Below are 13,081 nucleotides of genomic sequence, written 5' to 3'. Positions count from 1 at the left end.
GAAATGCAAGAAAGAAAGAAAAAAATCCAGTCCCCCCCCCTCTCTCTTTTCTTTCTTGTTTGTTTTTCTTTGCATGTGGTGGGCTGTGATTGCTGTCATATCTATAATTCAATGTTCTTTCCATCTCTTCACTCTTGGGCTTTCTGCTGGTGTTTAGGGACGTTTTTAAAGGGCTGTTACAGGAAGTGCACAGATTAGATCACCTTTTCTCCTTATCTTCGTGATTGTCTGGGTGCCAGTGAATGTGTTTAACAGCAAACATTTTGCCCATACTCTTTCTGTAACTCTAGACATGCAGGTCATGAGATAAAAGTTTCCCTTATTTAACCCCCCTCCCAGCATCCCTTGTTCCTGTTCAGGCCTCTCTTTGTCACTCACTCAATAAGAACGCTTGCTCCCCACACCACTCTTTCTTTTTGGGTCACCCCACCAGTCGCCTGCCTGCCATCGGACCCCCGCTCTTTCTGCTGCTCTCGGTTTCGCTTTATCCACAGTGTTTTGTCATCAGATTTACCCACTGACAGATGTGCAGCAAAACTGCCTGTCCCTTGGCTATGTGTCCAGTTCCCTTTGTTCCCATGCTAATTACCCATGATGCACCTCTCCTGATGCCCGTTCTTTCTCTCACCCTTTCTTTATCGACCTTTCTTGCGGGGAAATCCCAATGCCAATTATCCAGACCCCGGACAATAGTCCTCACAGAGCGCAGGGCGAGTCAGAGGGGGTTGGGGTTGCTGGAGCTGGGGCTGGATCAGATGTCACACCATTAGTGCGCTTCGCTGGGATTTCACAGGGCTTTCATTGCGGCGCAAAGCACAGTAGTTTATAAATAGAGCTTGGAAGGGCCTCCTGAGAAACTTGGGGCTTTTTATAAAGCGCATTCGAGTATGTGGGCAAGCGCACGTGTGAATTTCGGACTTGTAACCAAGATGCAAAGTCAATGATACATTGAATGGAAATATCGGGGCGGGGGCAGCAAAGGATGGTGCAGAGACTCTTTTTTTCTTATCATGACCCTTTGCTGAACCCCTTACCCAACCCCCTGACCAGTTCTCAAGCCCCTCGGTGTCTGTCTCACCCTTCATCCTCAGTCGCAGAACATTCTTGCACGCCACGGGCTGTTTTAGACTTGGCTCTGTAAATATAACCAAGTGCAAGAATGTCCAAGAGGAGGGAGAGGTGGGCAGCAGACAGAGTGAAAGAGGTATAACCGGGTGGACAGAGTCACCGCAACAGTCCTGTTTCACGATCTCTCGCTCCCTACCTTCATTTTGACGTTTCTCTATAGGTTTGTGGGAGTGTCCAAGTGTTGCATCATTTGTTCCAAAATGTTAAACCAATTGCACTTGCATGGTAGACTGAGTTTTTATTTGCACTCTGTGAGTCATGCACTGAATTTAGTGATTGTGTTCGAAGCTAGAAAAATACTCCATGGAAGCAAACCAATGCATACTTGAATGCTTGGCCAACACATTGCAAATGTGCAGTCCCGTTGTGCACACTCAAATTGTGGTGGTGTGATCACTTTCTGGGTCATTCCTGATGGAGCAAATGGAGTACCATTCCTTACCACACTACAAAACCTCTTTAGCAACCCATAAAACCAACTTCTACTAAGTTGAGCATGTATTTCCCTGCCAAAAAGACCAATCAAGGGGACATTTTTACATTTAAAAACATGAGATGTGGGCAGTGGAATGGGAAAAAGTCTCAAGATTATTTTTTTCAAAAGTTATTTGAATAATTGAGACTTATTGAGACGCGACTGCAACAATTAGAATCATCTGTCTAGTAGTTTCACAGTAGTTTCCAACCACATTCCTGGAGCCCCCTCAACGCTGCACATTTAGCATGTTTCCTTAATCAAACACGCCTGATTCGACTCCAAGACCAAAAATGGGTGTGTCAGACAAAGGAGACATGCAAAATGTGCAGAGTTGGGGGGACTGATCCAGGAACAGTGTTGGGAATCACTGCCTTAAGGCCCTGGTATACTTCACTTTCCGCGTTCCGTTCCGTCTCACACAGCCGTGTCTGCTGTTGTACGCACACCATCTGCACAGTCACAAAAATTGGGCTGCACACGGTCTGTGTGCACGGACGTCAACAGACACTTCTGATGATGAAAATTGCATCACTCGAACAATGCACAGACCGTCATGGAACGCAGACGGCCAAAGTATACTTTGGGCTTTTGACCAGCATTGATTTCCAATGAGCAGACCAGGTGTAATCATATTCCCACCCACCATGAATACATGCAGCCAAGCATTAGCAGAACAGTGAGAAGAAATAGAGGCCTAAGCGTTAAAATTAGCACAACAAAAGACACGAGTCGACTCCTGTGTAAGGCTGGGTGGTTATTTTGAGTTTAGTGTGCTGCAGTGGGGCGTAACTGTGGAACATGTAACTGTTTTGGGCTTACTGCCCAGGAATTGTTCGAGAAATTTTTTCCACTGTTGCCTATGACCATATGGCAGGGTTTGGAGCTAACTGAGCATGTAGCACCTTAACAGTTAACTGTGCTGTCGTCCTGTATGCTACACCAACACACTGAAAAACTATTCATCGCTAACCATAGCCTGGTCTTTCTCTCTTCTTCCAGGTGGCGAAGGTAGAGTTTGCATCGCGTAAGAAAGCAAAATTGAAGGAGGTGCTTGTCCGGTTAGAAGATCATTTGGAATGCGTGTGCACATCACAGCATCACGTGATCGAGCATGCGGAAGCAGACACAGGTACATATGTCACGCATACACCGAATGTTTGGCCTGATTTTGAATGCTTATTTGGCTATGGATTGTGCACTCAGTGGCCTGTGGCATTGTGCTGTCACCGCAGACAAACACACCTGTGTGAGCTTGTGTTTTACTGTGCTGGGCAATGATGCAATTGAATGGATAAGAAAGACCACAGGTGCGTGCAAATGCTGAAACACGTAGAAGTGTGTCTGAAGGTTCTCCTTCAGGTTCAACGGGTTTCTGCTCTTGTGTGTGAAAACCTTGTGCTGAGATAAAATAGTTGGAAGCTCATGAGGCTCAAATATTTATGAAGTGCAATTACAGTCTGTTTTAAACCTTCCCAAGGCCATAGATTCTTTCTTTTATTCTTTCTTGCTTTCCTTTTTTTCTACTCAACCACATTCTACCCATCATCTGCCTGCACCTTTCCCCAAACTTGTGTTTCCAGGCCCACGCACAGTTAAAAATGGCAAAAAACGGAAACACAGAAAGCAAGCAGTGGCAGTACAGATCAACAAGGATATTCAATAAATGCCAAACCTTTCCTAACACTCAGCAGACCAAAATATCCTGCAGGTAGGACTGCTGTGGACAGAATCGCTACCACTTCGCAACTAATCATTGGAATGAACTGATCAGGAGAAAGAGCAAGACGATCAATCAAAGTCATGCAACACTGAGCGAGAGAGACATTTGCACTTTCGCTTTGCTGCATGGGTCACAGGATTGCCTGTTTGATGCAACTTATTTCATGAAATCAAACTGTGTTCATCATCTATATAATTTAGCTTTGTTCCAAAACCAAGTGAGCCGCTTTGCTGTCTACAGCCTATTAGGCATCTACCTTCTAAGGCACCATTAAAATGGAAGTGACTGGTTTGGAAAGCTTTTCATAAACAGCAACTCAGCACCCCACTTAGAGACTCAACTCCAATTTATTCCCAGAAATTTTGTTAGATATCTTAAAATGCTTGGCAGCTCAATAGGTTTTGGAACAGAGCTTATGTGTTTGCCATAATTTTGAGTGTTAGTGTATGAAAATGTTTGGATTGATGGTTTGGTGGACTTGATCACAAAGATTGTTCCTTTCACCTGGTTCTTTCTTTCTTAAAGGGGTCATATGATGCTGCTAAAATTGTGATTGGCTGAATACCTCAAGCGTGTGACGGAAATGTTACGCCCCTACCATACTGTGATGCTCTGTCTGGCCGGAGCGACGAGACAAAAACATTAAAACCCATTATAAACGAGGCATTTGTTGCATCCAGTGGGGACATAATTACGGATTATAATGACTTATACTGTCTTTTTACGCGTTGCATCGCGCCGCGTAAACATAAAACCATGTCTGCATTTGTGATCGGAGAAATGACAAACAACAAGCGCTACTCTACACTGCTCAAAACTCGCGTTTGAATCGTCAGTGGCAAATTCTTTTTATATAAAAAACGTACTTACAGTCTGTGAGTCAGAACAGCCGGCATTGTAGTCTACTCTACCAGGATCAGGAAACAGTCCTCCATAAAATGTGCTGCACACATCTGAATATTTGGGTTGAACTGTTCTGGAACAGTGTTGTAAATACAACTTAACCACTGATTTCTAGTCATGTCCTCTTTTGGAAGACCAAACAAAGTAGTTTCGCTTTCACAACGAAACACACGGCGGCCTTGAGTGAGCGGTGGCCAGAGGGTTTGCGGCAACCACATGTGACGACCCCGGGCTGGACTACGCTTCGTCCACGGTGAAAGCCAATCTTAACTTTTATAAAGAATATCTCTTTGGATTTGAGACTTTAGTCTTTGCAACTTTACAGATCTTCTTTATGCACCAAGAGCTTGTAACACTCCAAAGAGAAAGGAAAAATTTAAATCGCATCATATGACCCCTTTAAATGTGCACAGACTGTTCAGTAATACACATTAAAATCACTGCGTGGTGGATATGTGTCACTCACACACAAACCGCATGTCATACTAAAGAAAAAAAATCACCATCAAATCACTTTGAAACTGCACCAGATTCCAAAAAACATGTGATTTCTTGTTAACAGCTGTTTTTTTTCTTTTTGTCCCTCCAGTGGACATGAGGTGAAACCACATCAAGTGAGCGATTGAAGGACAACAGTGGCTAAGTAATGCTCCAGCAGCACTGGGACTTTGACCTCTGAACTCTGACCCTATTGACCCCATTGCTGTTCAAAAAATATACTGTATCCAGAGGAACATTATACAAAACACAACACCAAAGGTGCTTTCTACATACTCTGTCAAACACTGAAGACAAACAAGATTGGTATTCAGTTAATTATTAAGTGGTCAAACACTGGGCGGAAACGAAACTGAAAAGGACGATGTTTGTGTCGATTCTCTGTTGTTTATGTATACGACTCTCGTAAAGGTCAAAGATGAGGAGAAAGTCTTTTGGAGAACACTAAATTTGTAGAGACCATGAACCTCACATGCTTGTGTTTGGATCCACTCAAGCAGGAGTCTGGATGCCCCTGAAGGATGGACTAATCAGTGGACTTTAATCCTCATTCAAAAAGAGGATGAACATATTAAAGGATGTGCTGTCATATAACCTAGCTAAAATGGAAGACACAATTTTCTGTTGTTCTCTGCCTTAGTCCTCTTGGGCCCAGGACATTGAAACTGCTATTTCCAATGTGCCTCTAGAAAGTTTTGTCCTTCTGAAGAGTTGAACTGCCTTTCCGTGAACAAAGACTTACAGAAGGCAGTGTAATGCAGCCATTATGCCAGAATAAAGTATTTATGTATGCGATCTGTCTTTCTCACACTCTCCATTTCTCAATCCAATGTAAGAACAGCTAATCTTCATTGATCTGGAAGTATTATCAGCAACATTTTCTTAATATTTCAATTCATTCTTGCTTATATTTTACAGCTTATCTCAAAACTAGGTTTTTGTCCTGGAAATATGTGTCATAGGAAGACATGTAAGAGACAGTTGTGGAAAGATACTTTATTTTTGTTAAAAAATATATTTATAATGCTAATGTAGAATCAAGCAGGAAGTATGTTTATGTATTGTGTTTGCTGTTATTGTGGTGTAATGGTTGTATGATGGGATAAGATGACCCTCTGAGAGTAAATGCTATACAGTATCAACAGGTTGGCCATCAAAAAGCATCATTAGTCATAAATTGTTGGTTCATAATTTGCTTCTTTACTTACCATAACATAATATTTAATGCTAACATACAAAGAGAGACAAAGATCATTCAAATAGTCAATAAACACTCACCTTAGGTATGAAGCTCTGTAATAAATAAAGATATCAAAACAAATCAAGAGTACATTTTTATCATATTCACACACAGAAGACACCAGAAATTTCAGATCCTGGTAATTTGATTCCTAAATTATACACACATTTACCTCCGGGCCTTGAATTTTAAATGACCTTAAACTGAGTTCCTCTACTGTGGAAAAGGTCATAAAAAACCTGATTGCCACATCTTAATTTTTGACCAAGACCCTGTTTTCATTTTGATGTCAAATATGGAGAATTCATTCAATATACTAAATGTGGTTTTCTTGCATATTGTTGTGCATGTAAACAAACTCAATGTTTTTAGGGCGGCAAAATGTTAGATGGTGTTTAACGAGACCTTCTGCGCAATCAGAACTGCATTGAAATCTCTGAGGGTTGTATTTATGACATTTACAGTCTGTTGCAAAAGTACTCCAGCAAGAGCTTTCATGTTCTTCCAGGCCGGTTGTTGACTCTGGCTCGAGTCGTGTCTTGCTGCAGGGACTCCACTGGTTCTTGTCATTTTTGACACATGCCAGACAGATGGAGCGGTCCTGGCATTGGCTCTACAACAGAATTCGGCCCTTTGTCACACTTCTGACCCCTGAGTGGCATGTCTGGTCATCTAAAGAGCACCTGGAGGTCTGAATCACTGTGAATCACAGCAACAAGCTGTAGAGACAGTTGAGGGGGTGGAGCAAAGCTTTGACTCATTTTATTCTTTGTGCCTTAATGTTTGTTTTGTATTTATAACCGTTGAGTCATGCAGCAGTCTGTCTGGTAAAACCCTTATTCACTTTCTACAACATCATGGGTATTTGACTAAAATATATACAGTTGGGCTGAAGTTACCATTTTGTGGTTTCAATTACTACACGATTAACCAAATTTGTAGGGCTGGTTGTATATTTGTCTAGTAGCGTGTGACCTGATTTAGCTCTGTAGCTACTGTGGTTTTGTTATTGTTCCGTGGCACTCTTCGCTTTGGCAGCTGGGTGATTTAGATTGTTATGCTCAGGTGTTGGAACCTGCAAGTCTGTTCAGTGTTTCTGTACTGAACTGCTTGTAGGTTTCGACGATGCAATTCACTTTTGTCAGTTCCTTAAATTGTGGCAGTCTCTGGTCACACGCACATTCTCCTGTTGTCCCAATAGGAAGTACATCCCGACCGTAGTCTTTTTCCATCACTTTTTTTTAAAGTGCATTCCTACATGACATGTCTTGCATGTCTGGAGTTGTACAATAACAGGACGTAGGATCATGGGCAGCTATGCGTGAAATACAGAAACTTTATAGTAAGGCCCTGTCCACACGAACGCGGTTATTTATAAAACCGCAGCTTTTTCTACGCAGTTAGGCCGTTCGTCCACACGCAAACGCAGCACCAGTTCACTGAAACCGAACATTTTTGAAAACGCCTGCCAGGGTGAAGATTTTCAAAAACTCTGGTTGCAGTGTTATCATGTAGACAGTGAAACCGGAGTTTTTGGCTTGTGACGTCGGCGCCTATGCTGTTATCTCCGCCTACTGGAAACTTTTTCAGGCTTCTGATTGGCCAACATGGCTTTACGGTTGAGATTATATCGCCACCTGTTGGTTTGGCATGCTCTTGACAGTGCTTCATTGCATGCGTTTGCATTTTCATGTGGACGTAGATTTTTTTTAAAACGGAAGAAGGAAAAACTCCGTTTATAAAAATACCCGTGTACGTGTGGACATGGCCTAAGAAAGCGTAAGAAGAAGCATGAAAATATTTCCGGAGTCATATTAGCTGTACAAATAACAATACTAATTTCCAACACAAGGTTTATGAGCCTCTAGGGGTGTATGATGGAACTACAGGTGGTTTGTGAGATTGTGAAACTCAGGGGATACTTCAAGTAAATAAAGATAATAGGGTTTCAGCTGAGAAAAAAAAAGAACCCTGCACACTATAGGACAAGAAGTCTGATTGTTCTTTGTTGAATACATTTTTCTCCTTACTCTATCCCTTTCACTCTTGTGGCGTTAGGTTACCCAAGGCCAACTACAAGTAATCCTTTAATTTGTTGGAAACTTGGTTTGATTTGTTAGTGGAGTCCATTGTATCTAGAAAATTGTATAGGAATTATGCGCCACGGTAGAGAGCCAAGAGGTAAACGTAGTATCTATATGGCATTAAAGAAAGCATTCTGTAAGACAAAAAGCCTCTCAATTATGTCCAATTTGCTCATGGAAATGAGCCAATAATTCACTATCTGGCACATCCCTTTGTAGGGACAAAGTCGTCTCACTGTCCCTTAGAGTAAGTGTTATGTAAAAGCGTTTTAACTAGGTCATTTCAGGTTGTCCACATCATGGCCTACAACTGAATTTTTTGTATGTCGAGGTAAATCCACACCCCAAGTATTGAATATTGATGTCTAAACAGGTATTTTAAACCAGAATCTTCTCCAAATTCTATATGTTCATTGAGGAAATTGACACTTCAGAGAACGCCATGCTGTATCCGACCTGGTGACCTGGCCAAATTACATTTTAAGAAGCTTGTTCCTACAGACCATAATTGCGAGGTGGGGAATTGGGCAGTGCTCACCATGAAGGGTGCATTGAAAGAGTATAGACACTGGATGGGCGAAGCTTAAAACCCCTTCCTGCTGCTGACAGATCATGGGAACCTTGAGTATATAAAGGTTGCCAAGAGGTAAAATCCCAACTGAGCAAGTGACTCTATTTTGTACTCTTTTAAACATCATTTTAACACCAAACAATACAATGGCACAGGTATTTTCCAGGCAATTTAAGGGGCAGACAGAGAAAACTGTTTCAAAACAGTCATTATTTTTGCAATTCTGTTTGGTGCTGCTAGTGGCACAGAAATTACACACTTGAAGGTGAAGTGTGTAATTTCCACTGTTGATGTTGTGTAAATCCTCCCACTTTCATTGCATCTTGCATTCTGCTGATACAGATTTTTTTTCTCCCCCTGCGGTTGGCTTTGGCCTGTCCTAGACAGGAACAGTGGACAGTGGACATGAGACTCTGGTCAAGACATCCCGGCTCCAGTGCCTCTGCACAGTCTGTATGAAACCTGGAATGTGAATATGAGTGCATGTAAATGTGAGAGGACACACACATAGGTATCATTTCCCCAAGACCTCACACAGTGACAACAACTATTTATTGCCAATAACGTGCCTGGTGCCTCTGAGTATGCTGAATAATGAAGTGGTGAAGGTATTATCTTTATAGCAAGATGATCAACCAATGGTAGTGTCAGCCTCCTATGTTTGATAATCATCACTTCCTTAAAATCTGTAGATGTGTATATTACATGTAAATCAGCAGTATGTACAGTGGCCTCAAAAAAGTATTTGGACACTCTTGGACACTTACCAGTAAGTCACGCTTAAAATGTCTCAAGTTAACTGCACTAGACACAAATTTTAAAACCAAGAGGCATGTGCAAACAAATGATGTTAGAGCTTTTCTCAAAACCAACTTCACTTAGAGTCACTTTTTCAAACATTTTTAACAAACTAGTGTTGAGGTCATTTTTTTGTGTCAGTTCCCCTCAAGTTCACACAGGTGGAGTTCATCATATTACTGTGACTCATGAACATGTTCCACAAACTTTGACAACCAGAAAGCATGAACATATGCTTATATGTGCACAAAAATATGCATACCTGTATATTGATTTCTTCATAAGTTTGAAACCCAACAAATTTCATTTTGTGAAATGTTTTCACTAAAAAGTGTTTGTGATATATTTTGAAAAAAAAAAAAAAAACGTTGTTATATAATGCCAAGACATTTATACATTTTAATTGCATCTTTAGTGTCCAAAAACTTTTTAGTGCCACAGTATCTATACACATTCAAACAAAGATGCACGATGACTCTATTTAAAGAACCTGTAATGTAACATAATAACACACTGCATGCACTTCTGAGAAGTCCTGTTAACAGAGACATAAAAAAATAAAATAAAAGACAGAGACACACAGAGGAGGGAAATATGTGGCGGTGTCTTGGATTGCACACTGTCTCTCAGGACTTGCGTCAGTGGCCAGTTTCATCCGTTTTGGAGCCGTGTGGTATCTGGAGACTTAATTCAGAGCTAGAGCTCATCTTGTGCTCTCTTTCACCACAAGTGCCTTCTTTAGCATCTGTAAATATTAGCTCAAGACTATTTTAGAAATAAAATCATTTTCTGAAAGGCAGCCACCACCAGTGATAAGGAATCCATTTAAACGAAGCTTCTGGCATTGGGGGATATTTCTTATTTGCGCGGCAAACGAAACTGACTCGGTTAAAGCATTCCTGTGGATATCCAAATTCAGAATGGACATGAGGTCCTTCAGAAGTTAAAGGTGAAGTGTGCAATTTCTGCATCACTAGACACCGCAATCTGACTTGCAAAATACATTTATTTGTTTTATGTTTTTTATACTTCTACACTTGTGGTAAAGTAGTAGCATTATCTACTAGTAGCTCTCAAAATATATTTTCCTTGCTCATGTCTAAAAACTGGACTCATGCAGATTGTGGACTGACGAGTAAGTTTGTTCTGTGCGTGACTAGACCATCTACTCATGCTAGATTCTATCTTCTTGTTCCCAAAGATTAATTTCCAGAGCACTAGTGGAGCACTAGCTCCCAGTGGAGACGTTGAGCTGGCAGTAAATATCCAACACTTCTTTATGAGTTAAGATTGTTCAGCAAGGTGGAATTTCCAAATGTAGGTTTCTAGACAAAACTACCTCTGGTTCTCTTGGTTTTATAACTTGGTGACTCATACTGTCAATACAAACTGTGTAAGTCACTTTGCATATACCTTGCTGTCCATGACTCAATGCTGTCTCAAAAGAATAGAGATTAAGATTACAGGAGATGTCATGAAGCATCTTTATCCAGTTTTTTTTTTCCAGAACTTTGTTCCTCAACAGACCTCTTAAACACAGCCAGATGATCAGATCATCACAGATGTCCATTTCAGATTGGTAGAGGAATCTTTCTATTTGGCGCAAACCTAAACCATCACCCACAGAAGTAGGATAGTGAGTGCCTCTCTTTCTGGGGTTCCTTTGCAGGTCTCTGCAGATATAGACAACAATGTAAGACACATAATATATGTTCTGGACGAGCTCAAAGCTTATGTTTAAAACCATCCTCCGGTATGTCTAAATACACCAACACCCAGACATATTACTCTCACAAGTGCTCCGCCAGTAGTAAAAACCCATGCCAAACTTGGATTAGCTTGGGTGAAACTGGATGACCCCTTGTGGTGTTTGTTTCCACTTCCTCACTGGTGCTTCCCAACAAGCTGGGTGACCCGGAATGTGCACCCCGAGTTATGTCATAAATTATTTTGACAGAAAGCATAGAATAATTCTTATTTAGGTTTCTTCACGTGTTGTTGAAAGCCTTTGTTTCTTCTTAGCTCTACATGGCACCACAAACATGACCACAAACATGTGACCTTCTCTGAATGACAGCCAGTTCAGCACTGAAAAAAATCCAGGAAATCAGTGTTATGCAATTAAAAATACAGTATATTTGGGGAATTAGCATGCAAACAGGTCATAAAGAGGCTGCTATGCGGGCAGGTCACTGTGGGTACCTGGGAGTGGAGCTTTCTGAGGAAACGGTGAGTCAGGCCATTCTGAATGTGTCAACAATCCGTCTGTCCACTTTCTGGACTCAAAGAGCGTGTTGTTCTCTCAGGTGGAGACTTAGGGTCATCCTGGTGTCCCCAGCTCATGGAAAGGTTTAGTCAGCTGGTTTTGAGAGGCTGTTTGAATGAGCCTGAGTTCTGAGTGTATAGGCTTTGGAAAATAAAACTAATGTAATGGTAATAGTGAAACCCAGTTTATTAAACCAATTTTGTGGTGATACACCTTTGCAAAATGCAGCTTTTGTCCCTCATATAGCATTGCCTGGAAAACACTTTATGTGTCATATGCAATATTTAAAATTAAAAACAGATGTTTAGATGTTATCTATTTTAACACCTTTATTTAAACTCTAAAGTAAAACTCTCAGAGTTAGGTGAAAGTTTCAGAAATGGGATAAAGCTTATATGAAAGAAATTGACATTTAACCAGATGACACTTAATTATATTATATTTTCCCAATTTTTTTTCAGCTTAGTTGGTCATGAATTCACAGCACACTGCACCAAGAGAGCACCTCATGATGTTAAATCTGAAATAATATGTTCAGAACCAATTTCTTTTTAACGGATGTGGAGGCACTACAGAAGGAAAGGTGTGGTAGTTGTTCCTGATTAAAATGTTAGAGTCAAAGAAAATGTTTGATCCAACAGTAGTAGAAATAAAGGAAAGAGGAAATATGCGATTCAGACAAGTCCAGAAAGATAGGTCAACAAAGTCAGGAACGGGAAGGAACTAAAGCACTATTAAAATGATATGGCTTTCCCCCAACGACATTAGAATTACAATTATTAACATAGAACATCTGCGATTTAATTTAGCCTATTGACTTAGACGTGAGTGAAACCTCATCTGGATGTGTGGTCATGAAACAGTTACCATAATTATAATGTAAATAATTAAGCAAATGAATTAATTACGGTGATGATCACCGATCAATCTGACATTAGTTGCCGTCTTGAATAATATTGGCAGTAATTGCCATATGGCAACAGGGGAGGAAATAAATCAGAGACAGAAGTTAATAAACTTGGATACTCACATTTTTGTTGAAATCACAAGTAAGAAATGGGCACCGAGAAAAAAACGTACTAAAAAGTCATAAAATGTGTGTTTTTGACCGGACTAAAAACACGATTTACCACAGAGCCCGCGCGGATGCAATCTGGAAACGAGGGAGGAATTTAGAGTTTGTTGTGAGGAAAGTGCAAGAAGCAATAACAGAAGTAGAAAGGTGGTCATATAAGTGGGGTTTTAGATTCTCTGTTGAAAAAACAAAAACTTTATTCTTTTCAAAATGTAGGATTAGCAAAGAGGTAAAATTGAAATTATATGGTCAAGATATAGAAAGAGTATCATGTTTTACATTTTTGGGTATGTGGTTTGATGAAAAACTCACGTTTAAAA

At 40.7% G+C, this 13,081-nt stretch overlaps 1 protein-coding gene across 3 annotated transcripts in view; it reads left to right on the top strand.

The window, feature by feature from the left end:
- The window catches only part of LOC107653445 (platelet-derived growth factor subunit A-like), a 19,923-nt gene extending 13,875 nt beyond the window's left edge, over positions 1-6,048 (top strand). For 2 of the 3 annotated variants that reach the window (XM_016440159.1, XM_016440158.1), the window contains exons 5-7: positions 2,606-2,735; positions 3,187-3,314; positions 4,819-6,048. In XM_016440159.1, coding sequence (XP_016295645.1) covers positions 2,606-2,735; positions 3,187-3,269 — 213 coding nt within the window. In that variant the 3' untranslated portion in view covers positions 3,270-3,314; positions 4,819-6,048. The remainder of the gene's footprint in view (positions 1-2,605; positions 2,736-3,186; positions 3,315-4,818) is intronic. The other variant, XM_016440160.1, reaches the window with a different exon arrangement.
- Positions 6,049-13,081: the final 7,033 nt, after the last annotated feature.

This window comes from Sinocyclocheilus anshuiensis, unplaced genomic scaffold (genome assembly GCF_001515605.1).
Source record: "Sinocyclocheilus anshuiensis isolate Anshui unplaced genomic scaffold, SAMN03320099.WGS_v1.1 scaffold383, whole genome shotgun sequence".
NCBI lineage: Eukaryota > Metazoa > Chordata > Actinopteri > Cypriniformes > Cyprinidae > Sinocyclocheilus > Sinocyclocheilus anshuiensis.
This window is presented reverse-complemented; position numbering and strand designations above follow the sequence as displayed.